Source organism: Silurus aristotelis (genome assembly GCF_946808225.1).
Source record: "Silurus aristotelis genome assembly, chromosome: 1".
Lineage (NCBI taxonomy): Eukaryota > Metazoa > Chordata > Actinopteri > Siluriformes > Siluridae > Silurus > Silurus aristotelis.
In genome coordinates this window covers 28,314,376-28,325,841 of record NC_139574.1, presented here as the reverse complement: position 1 = coordinate 28,325,841, position 11,466 = coordinate 28,314,376, and the positions used below count along the sequence as shown (strand labels likewise).

General features: G+C 37.4%; 1 protein-coding gene across 1 annotated transcript in view; it reads right to left on the bottom strand.

Moving 5' to 3' along the window:
• Positions 1-55: 55 nt before the first annotated feature.
• itga10 (integrin, alpha 10) overlaps positions 56-11,466 on the bottom strand; it is a 34,228-nt gene continuing 22,817 nt past the window's right edge. Inside the window, exons 10-31 of the mRNA XM_083554197.1 lie at positions 9,263-9,428; positions 8,234-8,307; positions 7,918-8,062; positions 7,606-7,754; positions 7,355-7,498; positions 7,046-7,249; positions 6,673-6,803; positions 6,421-6,587; positions 5,975-6,117; positions 5,771-5,881; positions 5,174-5,259; positions 4,890-5,031; positions 4,695-4,787; positions 4,492-4,568; positions 4,020-4,109; positions 3,636-3,720; positions 3,351-3,464; positions 3,084-3,191; positions 2,840-2,953; positions 2,117-2,212; positions 1,890-2,003; positions 56-664 (exon numbers count right to left, since the gene is read on the bottom strand). Of these exons, the coding sequence (XP_083410323.1) occupies positions 611-664; positions 1,890-2,003; positions 2,117-2,212; positions 2,840-2,953; positions 3,084-3,191; positions 3,351-3,464; positions 3,636-3,720; positions 4,020-4,109; positions 4,492-4,568; positions 4,695-4,787; positions 4,890-5,031; positions 5,174-5,259; positions 5,771-5,881; positions 5,975-6,117; positions 6,421-6,587; positions 6,673-6,803; positions 7,046-7,249; positions 7,355-7,498; positions 7,606-7,754; positions 7,918-8,062; positions 8,234-8,307; positions 9,263-9,428 (2,607 nt within the window). The 3' untranslated portion in view covers positions 56-610. The remainder of the gene's footprint in view (positions 665-1,889; positions 2,004-2,116; positions 2,213-2,839; positions 2,954-3,083; positions 3,192-3,350; positions 3,465-3,635; positions 3,721-4,019; positions 4,110-4,491; positions 4,569-4,694; positions 4,788-4,889; positions 5,032-5,173; positions 5,260-5,770; positions 5,882-5,974; positions 6,118-6,420; positions 6,588-6,672; positions 6,804-7,045; positions 7,250-7,354; positions 7,499-7,605; positions 7,755-7,917; positions 8,063-8,233; positions 8,308-9,262; positions 9,429-11,466) is intronic.

Here is an 11,466-nt window from a genome sequence, read left to right as displayed (position 1 = left end):
ATGTGGGCGTCTCTGGCAAATACGAGATGGCAATTCATGATGAACGCAGGCGTACAACGATTTACAAAACTTTATTCAACATCATCTTTTGACTCAAAAGCATTAGAATTGCAAACCTGAGAAATGAACCCCTACTGAATAAAAACGTTTTTGTATGCAGATAAACACAGCAAATGTGATTTGAATTACACCTCTTGCACCATATGTCTGAATAGTGCACTTCATTGCACTCCGTCCTCACCCTCCCCACCCGCCTCTGCAATCCAAATACAGCCTGGTATTAGCAGTGCCTCAGTGTAGCTATATTAAGCTCATTCATTACAGTGCCCCAGGAAGCCTGCTTGAGATCTTTCATTTGACTTCTCAGCAGAGCTAAAATTCTCAACTCATTGCCTGCTTTATTCACATAGTGCTCACACTCAAGACATTTCTGCTTCCTGTAATCCAATACTGTTTTCAGCACTCGTTTCTCTCCGAGACATTGAGCAGGTATAATAGGTAAGTGTTCTGCTCCCAGAGGAAGGAAAGGAGTCCATTTTTTATTTTACACTGCGCACTATTAGATCACCATATTAGACCCATCAAGTCAGTGCTTCAGTGGAAGTGAAACTCAGTCCTCATGGTCCTCGTCATCTATAATCTGTTTTCTTGTGAAAAAGCCCAGCTGGAGGGAAGATGGAAGAAAAAATAAAACATTTTCAGAGGCAAAATGTCATATTAACTGTTCAGGGGTGCCTGTGATAAAGATTGGATGTATTTGTTATCATACTTCACAGTAGTGGTTTGTGGCTTTTATGAAGGGCTTTGAAATAGAAGACTTTTCATTTTGCATTAGTATTTCTTTTACCTAGCCTATTTTGTTATACAATTTCCACAGTAACATTGGTTAAGGTGTTTTACTATCAAGGTTTAAGGTGTTTTAGTTGTGCTGTATGATCTTCCAATGTTACTAAGAGTAGAGTTATAAATTGTAAAAGTTGTAAAGCCCAGCAGGGGGCTCAAACCCCTTTCATTTCCCATGCCCCTGGTCACCAGCAGCTAACTGCGGTCATGTTACTCTAAACCAGGTGGTGCCCAGGTACCCTACAAGGACCACATGAGTAGCCCGCGGGCCTTTTCTAAAAATAGCTGTTTCCTACTTTGTTAAACCAGTGTTAATAATTATTATGAGAAATCATTAACATAATCAGTGTCTTCACATAGATGAATATTATTAATGATTAATGATAACATATAATAAAAGGTAAATTGAGCAAATTTGTTATTTCAGATCAAACTGAAAACTGTGTGTATCAAACTGGTAGCCCTTCACATTAATGGTACCCAAAAAGTAGCTCTCAGTTTCAAAAAGGTTGGTGACCCCCTGCTCTAAACAATCTCATGGTTTTCAGAGAATTGTTATAAATCTTATAAATCTGGCTTGCAAGAGCATTGTGAAAAGAGTTAACCACCATAATTGGTTGTGAATACATGCACATTTCACAATGAGAGTAAATCTGCATTTAGCACATTTCCATGGAACTCAACAAGATCATGTTGCACTACTGTGTTTGCTTCATTTGCAATATTTAGCCTACACTTTAATAGTTAACCGTTAACTTAAACAGATGTTTTGTGTTGGCAGGACAAAATGTAATTTGAGAGGTTATCAGGAGGTAATTGTGTTTGGGATTGCTGGTTTATTGCAAAGACGTCCCTAAAGTATAAAGCTTTCTTTTATGTGTAAATGTAAATCAACAGTGTTTGAATGACTTTAAATGAAAAGTAGCATAAACCTAGGTGTTAAGAATGCATGATGACTTGAAGTCTGATCAGGATTGAATAATAGCCAATAATCAGCACACACAAATCAATATCTCCTTAAAAAATATTAAGTATAATGTCAATACCTTCCAAAGGATAAAAATGATAAGTGCAAGCAGAAGCAGTCCTCCGATGATACTGCCAATTAGGATCCACAGAGAAATTGGAATTGAACGACCTTTCAATACCTCCAGCACAGTCTACACACACAACACAGTCACAATCTAAACGACTTGGTTCTTCAAAAACAAGTGTCATATGAACTATGAAAATTAGTAATGTTGGTTGTGTGTGAGTCCATGCAGTCTCTTACCTCCCTCCAAAGACCAGCATTACCCAGTGTGAGCAGATTAGACTCCTGAGCTGACAGGTTGTAGGAGCCAACGATCATCACAGTTTTGAACATAGCCTAATACAGAAAGAAAAAACAAACAAAATGTTTTATTTACTTTGGGATTGTAAGGGGTTAACGAAGCCTTGTGTCTGGTAAAATGATTTTCAAGAAATAAAAACTTGACAGAGCCTGCTGATATAAGAAAATAATCAATATTTGAGTGATGTGATGCATCATTTCACTGCTCTTAGATTACAGCAATAACCCAGCAATTTAATGTGAATAGACAAATTTTAGTTTAAAGTTACAGTTAATTTAATGGAACATCTTCAAAATAAGTTCCTTTTATTACTTAGAATATAACAGCTATAAAGAGTTCCCTCACCAACCTCTCTTTTTTATCTTTCTTTCGAAGTTTGTAGAACAAAACAAAAAAAACAGCTTGCCAAGTTAGAGTTAAACCAAAAAGCACTATTCTGAAGACTTTCCCAGTGGTGGAAAATTACATACTATTTTGGTTAACAGTGAAATAAAAAAAAGGTGAGCAGATACCCACTGAGGTGCTTTATAATTCTTCAATATAGGCACTCTTAAAATTCTGTTTTAAGAATTTATTTAACCTTTATATGTACCTATATGTAGACCTACAGTTGATCTCTCTGTGTGTGTGTGTGTGTGTGTGTGTATGTGTGTGCTCCTTACCTGTCTGAAGAAGCTGTCATGCACCCTTCTAGTGATGCGAATAACAGCTGCTTGTCCCTTCAGCAGCTGGTGGATATGACACGTGACCTCCACACACCAAGAAGAGCTGCAGTTCTGCAAACATACATTTCCAATAATACATTAATAATAGAATCAGGTTTTTATTAAAGTATGCAGTTCCATGTATTTGACCTTATAATGCGAAGCATTTAGAGATTAATATATAAGTTGATAAGTCTCTTACTAAAAATTCATTTTTCTTCATGTCATCAGGATGTAGCGGACGCACGTGTCTCTGTGCAGCTTTCAGCTGCGCTAATTCGCTCTTAATACTGCAGTTCACACCAGAGCTCTGCACACGCATATACACACAAATCCCATGCATTCATATTACCTGCACTGCAGATAAAACTGCATTCTGTATGCATTAAAACAAATATTGCGTTAGACTGTATGTATGTAACCTTCTATTTATCTTTTTAGCCATTCCCCACATTGTGTTAATACTCACATTGTGAGAGAAAGCCTCAACTACAGAAGCGAAAGCTCTGTCTGCACCAGCTACAGAGGGTAATCTAACACTCAGCTCCAGATTGTTGACCGTGTAACAGCCTAGATTCTGTACCTAAACACACAAATCATCTTATAAGCAAACACATATAACTCATATTCATCAATTTATGAATGATGATGCTATTAAAAGCACTTAAAACAAATATAGATTTTTATTATATACAACTATCAGGCTGAATTATTAATCAGAATTAATTGACTGAGCATTACTGATGGCACACACCTTGAAGTTTGTGTAAAATTCAGGGCCTGTCCCCTCTGATACAGTTCTGGTTGGATGGACTTCATAGCGGTTTAGATTCGAACCACTGCATGGCCCAAAACAATAGAAAGGGGGGTATTTGTTTGTAGAAACTTTATACACACTTCATACAACTGAGTATTCTTAATCGTTATAAAGTTAATAATGTGTTTAGAAACGTTAAACGTGAGAAAATCTAGCATCATATCAGGAAATCTAACATCACATCATACATTTTTGTTCCGACTATGAACAGCTAAGGAAAGACAAAAGCTTTCATAAGCATATGCATACAAATAACAGAAAAATAATGTGTGTACAATGAAAAGATTAAGAGTCTAAGTGACCCTTGCGGGAGTCACTAACCTGGTGATGAAGAGATCAGGCTCATACTGAACTATGCTCTGTAACTGAACGGTGTTGTCTGACAGAGTGTTCTCTTGCTCAACACTGTCACTGTGAACATACACCTACATATTAGTACCAGTATTTAGCCCCAACAGCATATTACATATTCAGCCATCTGTGTTGAAGCACATACACAACCCTGCTACATGCATTTTGTCAAGGTGCTGTACTGTTTATACCGTAGCATTGTTAGATTCACGATTCTGGATGTGATCATGCTATGTCAAGTCACATGTTTGTCAATGTGTTCATTCTAATGTGCCTCGTATTCAAGCACTTACAAGTAAGAAAGTAAATAAATAAATAATCGTTACAGAAAAATGCTTGGATGTCATTAAAGAAAGCAACATTTATAAATTTTATATGTTTACATTTTATACAAACCTAAAAATACAATGAAAGCTGTGTATGATTGTATGTGTGCATCTACCTTGTTGCTACAATCTTTAGTTGAACTTTACTGATAAGAGATGTGCAACTATATTCAAATTCCAGCATGAAGTTCACCTAATAGACAAAAACAGACAGAATGACAGATGAGAAGATGGAGTTGACAGAGGATGAGAAGAGATTAAAAAAACCCAGCTTTTTTAACTGAAAATAATATATAAAGAGAAGAAGTAGAACTCGAACCATAGACCCAGAGCGAAAGACTGGATAGCTGACATTGCATGAGTGAATGTTGGGACTCAATCCAGTGCACTCAATTTTAAATTGGCCATCCTCCTGAAAGAGAAAAAGAGCATTTCATCCTTATTTAGTCAACTGCAGTCAACTTTTTCAGTGAATAAGAAATAAACATGCTCTTAATAATAGAAGTGTGTTTACTCGTATACTCAGGCTGCTAAAGTGTAGGTTTTTGGAGTAATAAATAATGAGGCTGGTGTTATAGGCATTCTCTAACTGGTTGTGAAGCTGAACCTCCACAGCCAGGCGTCTTCGAGGACTGCGGATCACGTAAGGCTGCTGCCTGCCAGCACACAAGATATTAACCGATATTAAAGATTTTAAATGCAACAAAACACAAAATCATAAACCGAGCCTCTCTAATACTCAGTTCTTGTGTTTCCTCTTTAGACCTTGTTCAGACTACCCTAAGATGTTGACGTTACCTTGTCCCTTTGACGTCCATGTGAGCTTGCAAAACCAGGTTTGTAACACACACATCATCTTCTCCACAGTCTTTATAAAATGGAATCTATCAAACAAACATGGCCAGATATTAATCACAATTTCCAAGATCTTCTGTATTGTTTTTATTAGGACACCTGCGTTCAAAATAGGCAAATAAATAGTTAAATAAAAAAATAAAAATAGAAATACAATTTTTTGCTATAGAATAAATGCAAAGCTACCTATTTAACCACAAATCAGTATCCTGAATGTTTTTGTGTTAAAAAGAATGCTCTGCCATTTACTCCATATGGCATTTACTATCCACAAACTGTACTAGAAGTGTCATTCATCCAAGCTTTGTTTAAACATAAATTAAATTCCAAACACTAACACAATTTAAAACAATTTGGTGTTAAAGAGGCAGATGTAGAGAACAGGAGGTATGGAGATGGATGATCCGCTGTGGCTTTGTCCACCTACTTTGAGATATCACATCACTACCCCAATGAACACACTGTTACAATTAAAGGGTTCATTCTTAATGGTCTGCTCTTCTGTAGCTTGAGTAAAGATTGTAGACAGAGTGAACTCACAGTTTGTTTAAGTGTGGTTGGCCAGCCTTCATCGAGCACTGGGCCACTATCTGTGTCATTGATTTTAAAGTTCAGGGAGAAACTGATTGGTCGGATGTAGTCTGCTGTGTCCTAATGATCAAGCAAGCAGAGACACAGAAACAGTAAGTATAAGTCAATATCACAAATATCTATTTGTCTGTCTATGTGATTGTCTGAACTTACAAATACATGGAAGGGCAGCATGTGGCATACAGACTTTCCTACTTCGACCCTGACTCCTGTCAGAATCTGTCTCTGAGAGTTAGTATCAAACAATGCACGTGCAGACAATTTTCTGTCATCCAACATGGCTCCCACTTGCAAATCTGAAAAATAGCCATGATGAGAACTGAAGAATATGAAGTAATATAAGTTCATGCATGCTTACATAGTTAGAAATAAAATAAAATACATCTATTTTAATTGTGCGTAAAACTGAGTAAAAGACAGACAAAACTAAGAAAGACATAGTGGTTGCTTTGAAAGAGCTAGATGTAGAGGACAGGGTGGTATGGAGATGGATGTTCCGCTGTGATGACCCATAATGGGAGCAGCCAAAATAAGAAGAAGAAGAAGAAGAAGAAGAAGAAGAAGAAGAAGAAGATATACAAACTGATAGTTGTTTGTACCAAAAGTTGTGCCATGTGAGCCAGGGGAACGGGACATGGCTCGGAAGCAGGCGGTGGCATTAAGACATGCTGAATCTCGGCCACCCTTGTGGCAGTTCTTTTGTATAACATTGATGGAATGTGGCTGAAAGGACAGACTCATGTTGATCTGCACTATGCTGCGAGACCTGCACATAGGAGTGAGCTGTCATATAAGAAGTAGGAAACACTAAGGGATAATGAACTGTTTTATGTGCCAAAGATGTAGAGTACCTGAGGACGATGGCATTGCCATGAGCTCCAACAGCCAGATCCAGTAGTTTGTCTCCATTCATATCCAACAAAGCACTCAGACTGCGGCCAAAATACTGCAGGCCTGCATAGAGAGAGGAGGCAGAGATACGCTACAGAAAGAAACAGGCAGAAATATTGAACAAGATGGCAAAAGAGTGCAAGAAAGAAAAGAAATGTCAGATTAAGATGACAGAAGCAGTGAGGATTGAGTGAAAATAATACAAATAAAATGAGCTTGTGGACACACTGGTATATTACATTATACAGAAATTTTCTTTGCATGCCATCAATAATAGACTGTCTTGAGTATTAACTGTCGACACCATGGTGTAGTACACACTCATCATCTTACCTGCTTGTAATGGGGTTTTATATAGAATTCATCGCCATGGTAAATATAAAGCGCACCCTGGTGATCATCTTCCAGTGGAGCACCCACAAGAAGATCAGAAAAGCCATCATAGTTGAGGTCTGGAGCCACAGCCATGGCATAACCAAACCGAGCATCTTGAGCTTTCTGCTGAGAATACAAGGTCCCATTCGGCGCAAAACCACTCTATAGAGAGAATTTTGTCACCTTCAAAACTTGACTTCATAAAAACGATTAATAAGAATAATAGAAATGTAAAAAGTGACCTCTGTTTCCCTTTCTGCTTCTTACCCCATCTAGACAGTAGACATAGACTTTGCCAGTCTCTCTGTTTCCTGCTCCCAGGAACATGGGGGCCGCAATCAGGAGGATATCTGTTATACCATCCTGATCTACATCTACCACACACACCTCACTGCCAAAATAGGAGCCGATCTTGAAAGAGAAAATAACAGAAATGAAAACAGTTATTTAGAAGTGGAAGAAAATTATTGAGTTTGTAGATAAATAAATACATGGAGTGATGAATGGAAAATCTCTACCTGCTCTCCTTCAATAGCCTGTGTGATGTTGACATCTCCATCTAGACTCAGGTCAAACAAAATTACCTTTCCTTTGTGTTTAAACCTGGGTGCCCCAGCTACATAGAGTCTCTTCCAATCACCTACTGTCACTGAGGACACAGTATAACCTGAAATACACAAACATACACTGTACAGCAGACACAGCATTTATGAGGACACATTCAGGTTGAAGATAATTAGAGTTTAATTTATTGAAATTAGGAATTAGGTTTGACATGTTCTCCAACAGAACAGCCTTATAAATGATAATGAAAATATCAGAAAAGTTACCTAGGTATGCAGCATGATTCTTTAGCTTCACAGGAAATTCTTCTTCAAAGGCTTCTCGAGGGGGTGTGATGCTTCCATCAATACCCTCCTTCAAAACCCCTCCTTCCCAATCATAGGCTCCCACCATGCCAAACAAGATCCCGTCCTAAAAATTTAAACATTTTAATATGCATTAATTAAACTGTGACATAAAAATCATCCTATGACCACATAAAATCACCATCAAAGTTACTCCTGTTTTAAATATACAACTGCTATTACGATTAAAATGTATGCATTATCTAACAACAAAGCAACAAGTGAAAAGAATACTCACATTTAAAATGTGTGTTGAGAAGCCAATTTGTGACATCTCCATAAGGAATGTACTTTGATTAAATCCCAATGTCCCTGTCAGCACATAAAACAATTCTATTGCATTCCAATAATATCAGTGATAACCCTCAAAAATCATGCAGAGTATGTGGCATAAACACGTGCTCAACAAAACAATGAATAAAACATCAAAATTAAATATTCATCAAATGTAAGACAAAAAAAAAAAATCTATTGTCCAAATGAGTAAATGCTTAACAATTGAATCCATTATACCATTCTGCCTCGAAACTAATAGCAGAGTAAGTACTTTTCTCATTCTTATATTTGATTACTCAGACAATTTTGTAATGCCAACAGCCAACTCCATACTGACAGACACCTCTTTCCTCATCTCTATACCATCCCTCCCTTCCTTCCTTCCTCTTCTAAGAGGTAAGATGGCATGAAAACTTTCAGACCTGCACCAGTTTAGGCATCTTTTCCTGAGCTTTTTTTTTTAGTTTCCAATTTTATCCACCCATCCTATAAAATGCAGGCATTTGCTTGCATATCTCTTAAAATAATTATCACTCAGTGGCATTGAAGGCAGCCTAGTGAGATGCCACATCCACTTTTATATTAAAATCAATATAAGGTTGTTTACATTATGCTGTCTATAAGAGTACATTTAGTATATGTACCTTATATTTATATATATTTAAACTTGTGATAAAACCAAAGTCCAACATCTAACGTCTTCCATGGTAGGCAATTTTTTTTAGCAATTCACATCTACTCACACAGTTCATTGTTTCTTTTTTCATAAAGATTTAAATCTTAATAAATATAAATATTTGAATATGAATTTCCTGTACAGTTTTACACTTTTGATGGTTCTTTGTTTTGTTAAGATCTTATTGCATTATACAATATAATGTGAAAGCATTAGATACAGTTTTGAATCCTAAACACAGACACTTTTAGAGTGGCCCCAAATAAAAAAGCTTTACATTTCAGTAGTTTATCCCTAAGCTGTTTTATTTCTTACCTTCCAAACTAAAAATCCGATCTCCAAGTGCATCTACAATGTCATTTAATGCCGCTTCATCCGTGACATTAAAAAAGTATTTTTCATCAGGATCGCTGGCAATGGATTTAATCTCATTGATAAACGTCTCTGGGTCCTGCTGTCTACGAATGTAGTGACCCAAAACCTAAAAGAAAAAAAAAGAGAGAGTATGAGAGACAAACAGAAATATGATAAACGGAAACTGAATATTTGATAAATATATCTTTTCTGAGATGATGCTAATAAACACGATTTCCATTCACTTCAGAGGTAAATGTTTGATTTGATGCTTTTGATAAGAGAATAACAACAAATATTCTCATGCAAGTAACTCAGCATGTGTATTACATTCCAACAAGAGCCAAGCCGATTATGTGATGCATTAATTCACAGAGGAGTAGTAGGAAGAGCAGAAGAGAAGCCAGAACACCTCCACATGACGCAGATACAGAGAACATCACTTACTCCCAGGCACAGGAAAGACACTTACTGGAAATGTAACACTAATGAGAAGTCCTTTATACCACCTTGGATGCTATCCAAGCATAGCTAGTTGAAACATTCACTTCCATGTGCAATAAACTCTTACAATAGGCCTTAGGATTTAAGTAGATCTTTTAAACTTCAGCTGGCTTATAGCAAATATTTAAGCAAATATTTTTTTCACTAAAAGTCTATGTTTTCTATAAGAATTGATTTCTTGTCACAATTTCTGCATTCTAAAATAATTATTTTAAAAACTGGGTCAAGGCCAAAACAATACTTGATGAGATCACTGCCAATGTCCATGGTAAACATGCCAAAATACAAATCTAAATGAATAAAAATAAAAAAGAAAGAGTTTTTATGTTCAGGAAATTTGTACATACACTATACAATTACAATATTTAAATAAGCTGTGCAAAGGGTTCCCGGGTGGTCAACGCTGTGACCCGGTCAGGGAACCAACCCCAGCCACTTTCAGTGCCGGTCCCAAGCCCGGATAAATTGGGGAGGGTTGTGTTAGGAAGGGCACCCAGCGGGAAAAAAAATGCCAAATCAAACATGCGGAGGATCCGCTGTGGCGACCCCTAACGGGAGAAGCCGAAAGAGAGAAAAAGAAATAAATAAGCTGTGCAATGCCTCTTCCAAGTATGCCTTGGTCTAACTACTAGAGATTAGATTTTTGGCCCATTTAGATAATGATGTGAACGTTACGCCAAAGCTTCTGGCCCATATCTGCATGGCGTTATGCGCTGCATTTCTGCCACATTTTTGGATGATTAGATAATTGCATGAATGACTAAATAATGTGCTCCTAATAAAGTGCTTGGCTGTATTTTCCCTAAGTAAAATTAGTCCCATAAATCTCTCAGAATGGCTGAATCAGCCATCAGGATGCAGGCAATCCAGTGCCGTCTTCTCAAAAAGGCTTTCTCAGCTTTATTCATAAGTACCTACAATTGAAGGTACAGAGCAATTAAGTGTCTTGTTTAAGGATGCAAGTGGGCAGGTTAATGAAACTGAGATTTAAACTCACAGCATTTTGATCATTAGCCCCATGCCTTAACTCTCACACACATATTCTTTTTCACTTATCATCCTTATCATCCTGTCACTACCTGCAGGAGGGACCGTAAGGGACGGTGCTGTGAGGATTGGGCAGCAGTCGAAGGCAGGGGTCTGCTTAGACTGCTGCCCCCGCGACCCGAATTACGGATAAGCGGGAGAAAATGGATGGATGGATGGATATCAGCCTGTAAACCTTAACCAAATCCATGTGTTACTCTCCTCTCCCCTATCACTAATGTCTAAAACACAGCCTTGTTCCACGGCACTACTAACATTGTTATTTTGGTGAGACCACTATTCTACACTCCCTTGAACAGTTTTTATTATACAGTCGAGTGTTTTGGCCCCTGGTTGTACAGAGCTGGATGCAAAGGAAAGAACATGAAAAACAGTGCTTTTACTGGCAGTGCATGAAAACAAGCTGTCATGTTTAAGCAGTTCTCCCGAGGCACTTCTGAGAGTCAGAGTTTGCATACAGGTGGAGAAGATTTTATTCAGTAGCTGGATTTTCATTAGAGTGTATGAGAGGAAATTCACAATTGAGTCATAGGTTAGAATAAACAAAAACAGTCTTCCTCCATCCCTTCCTTCAACAGAGACTTCATCTTGGGTCATAGTGTGTCTTCTAAAAA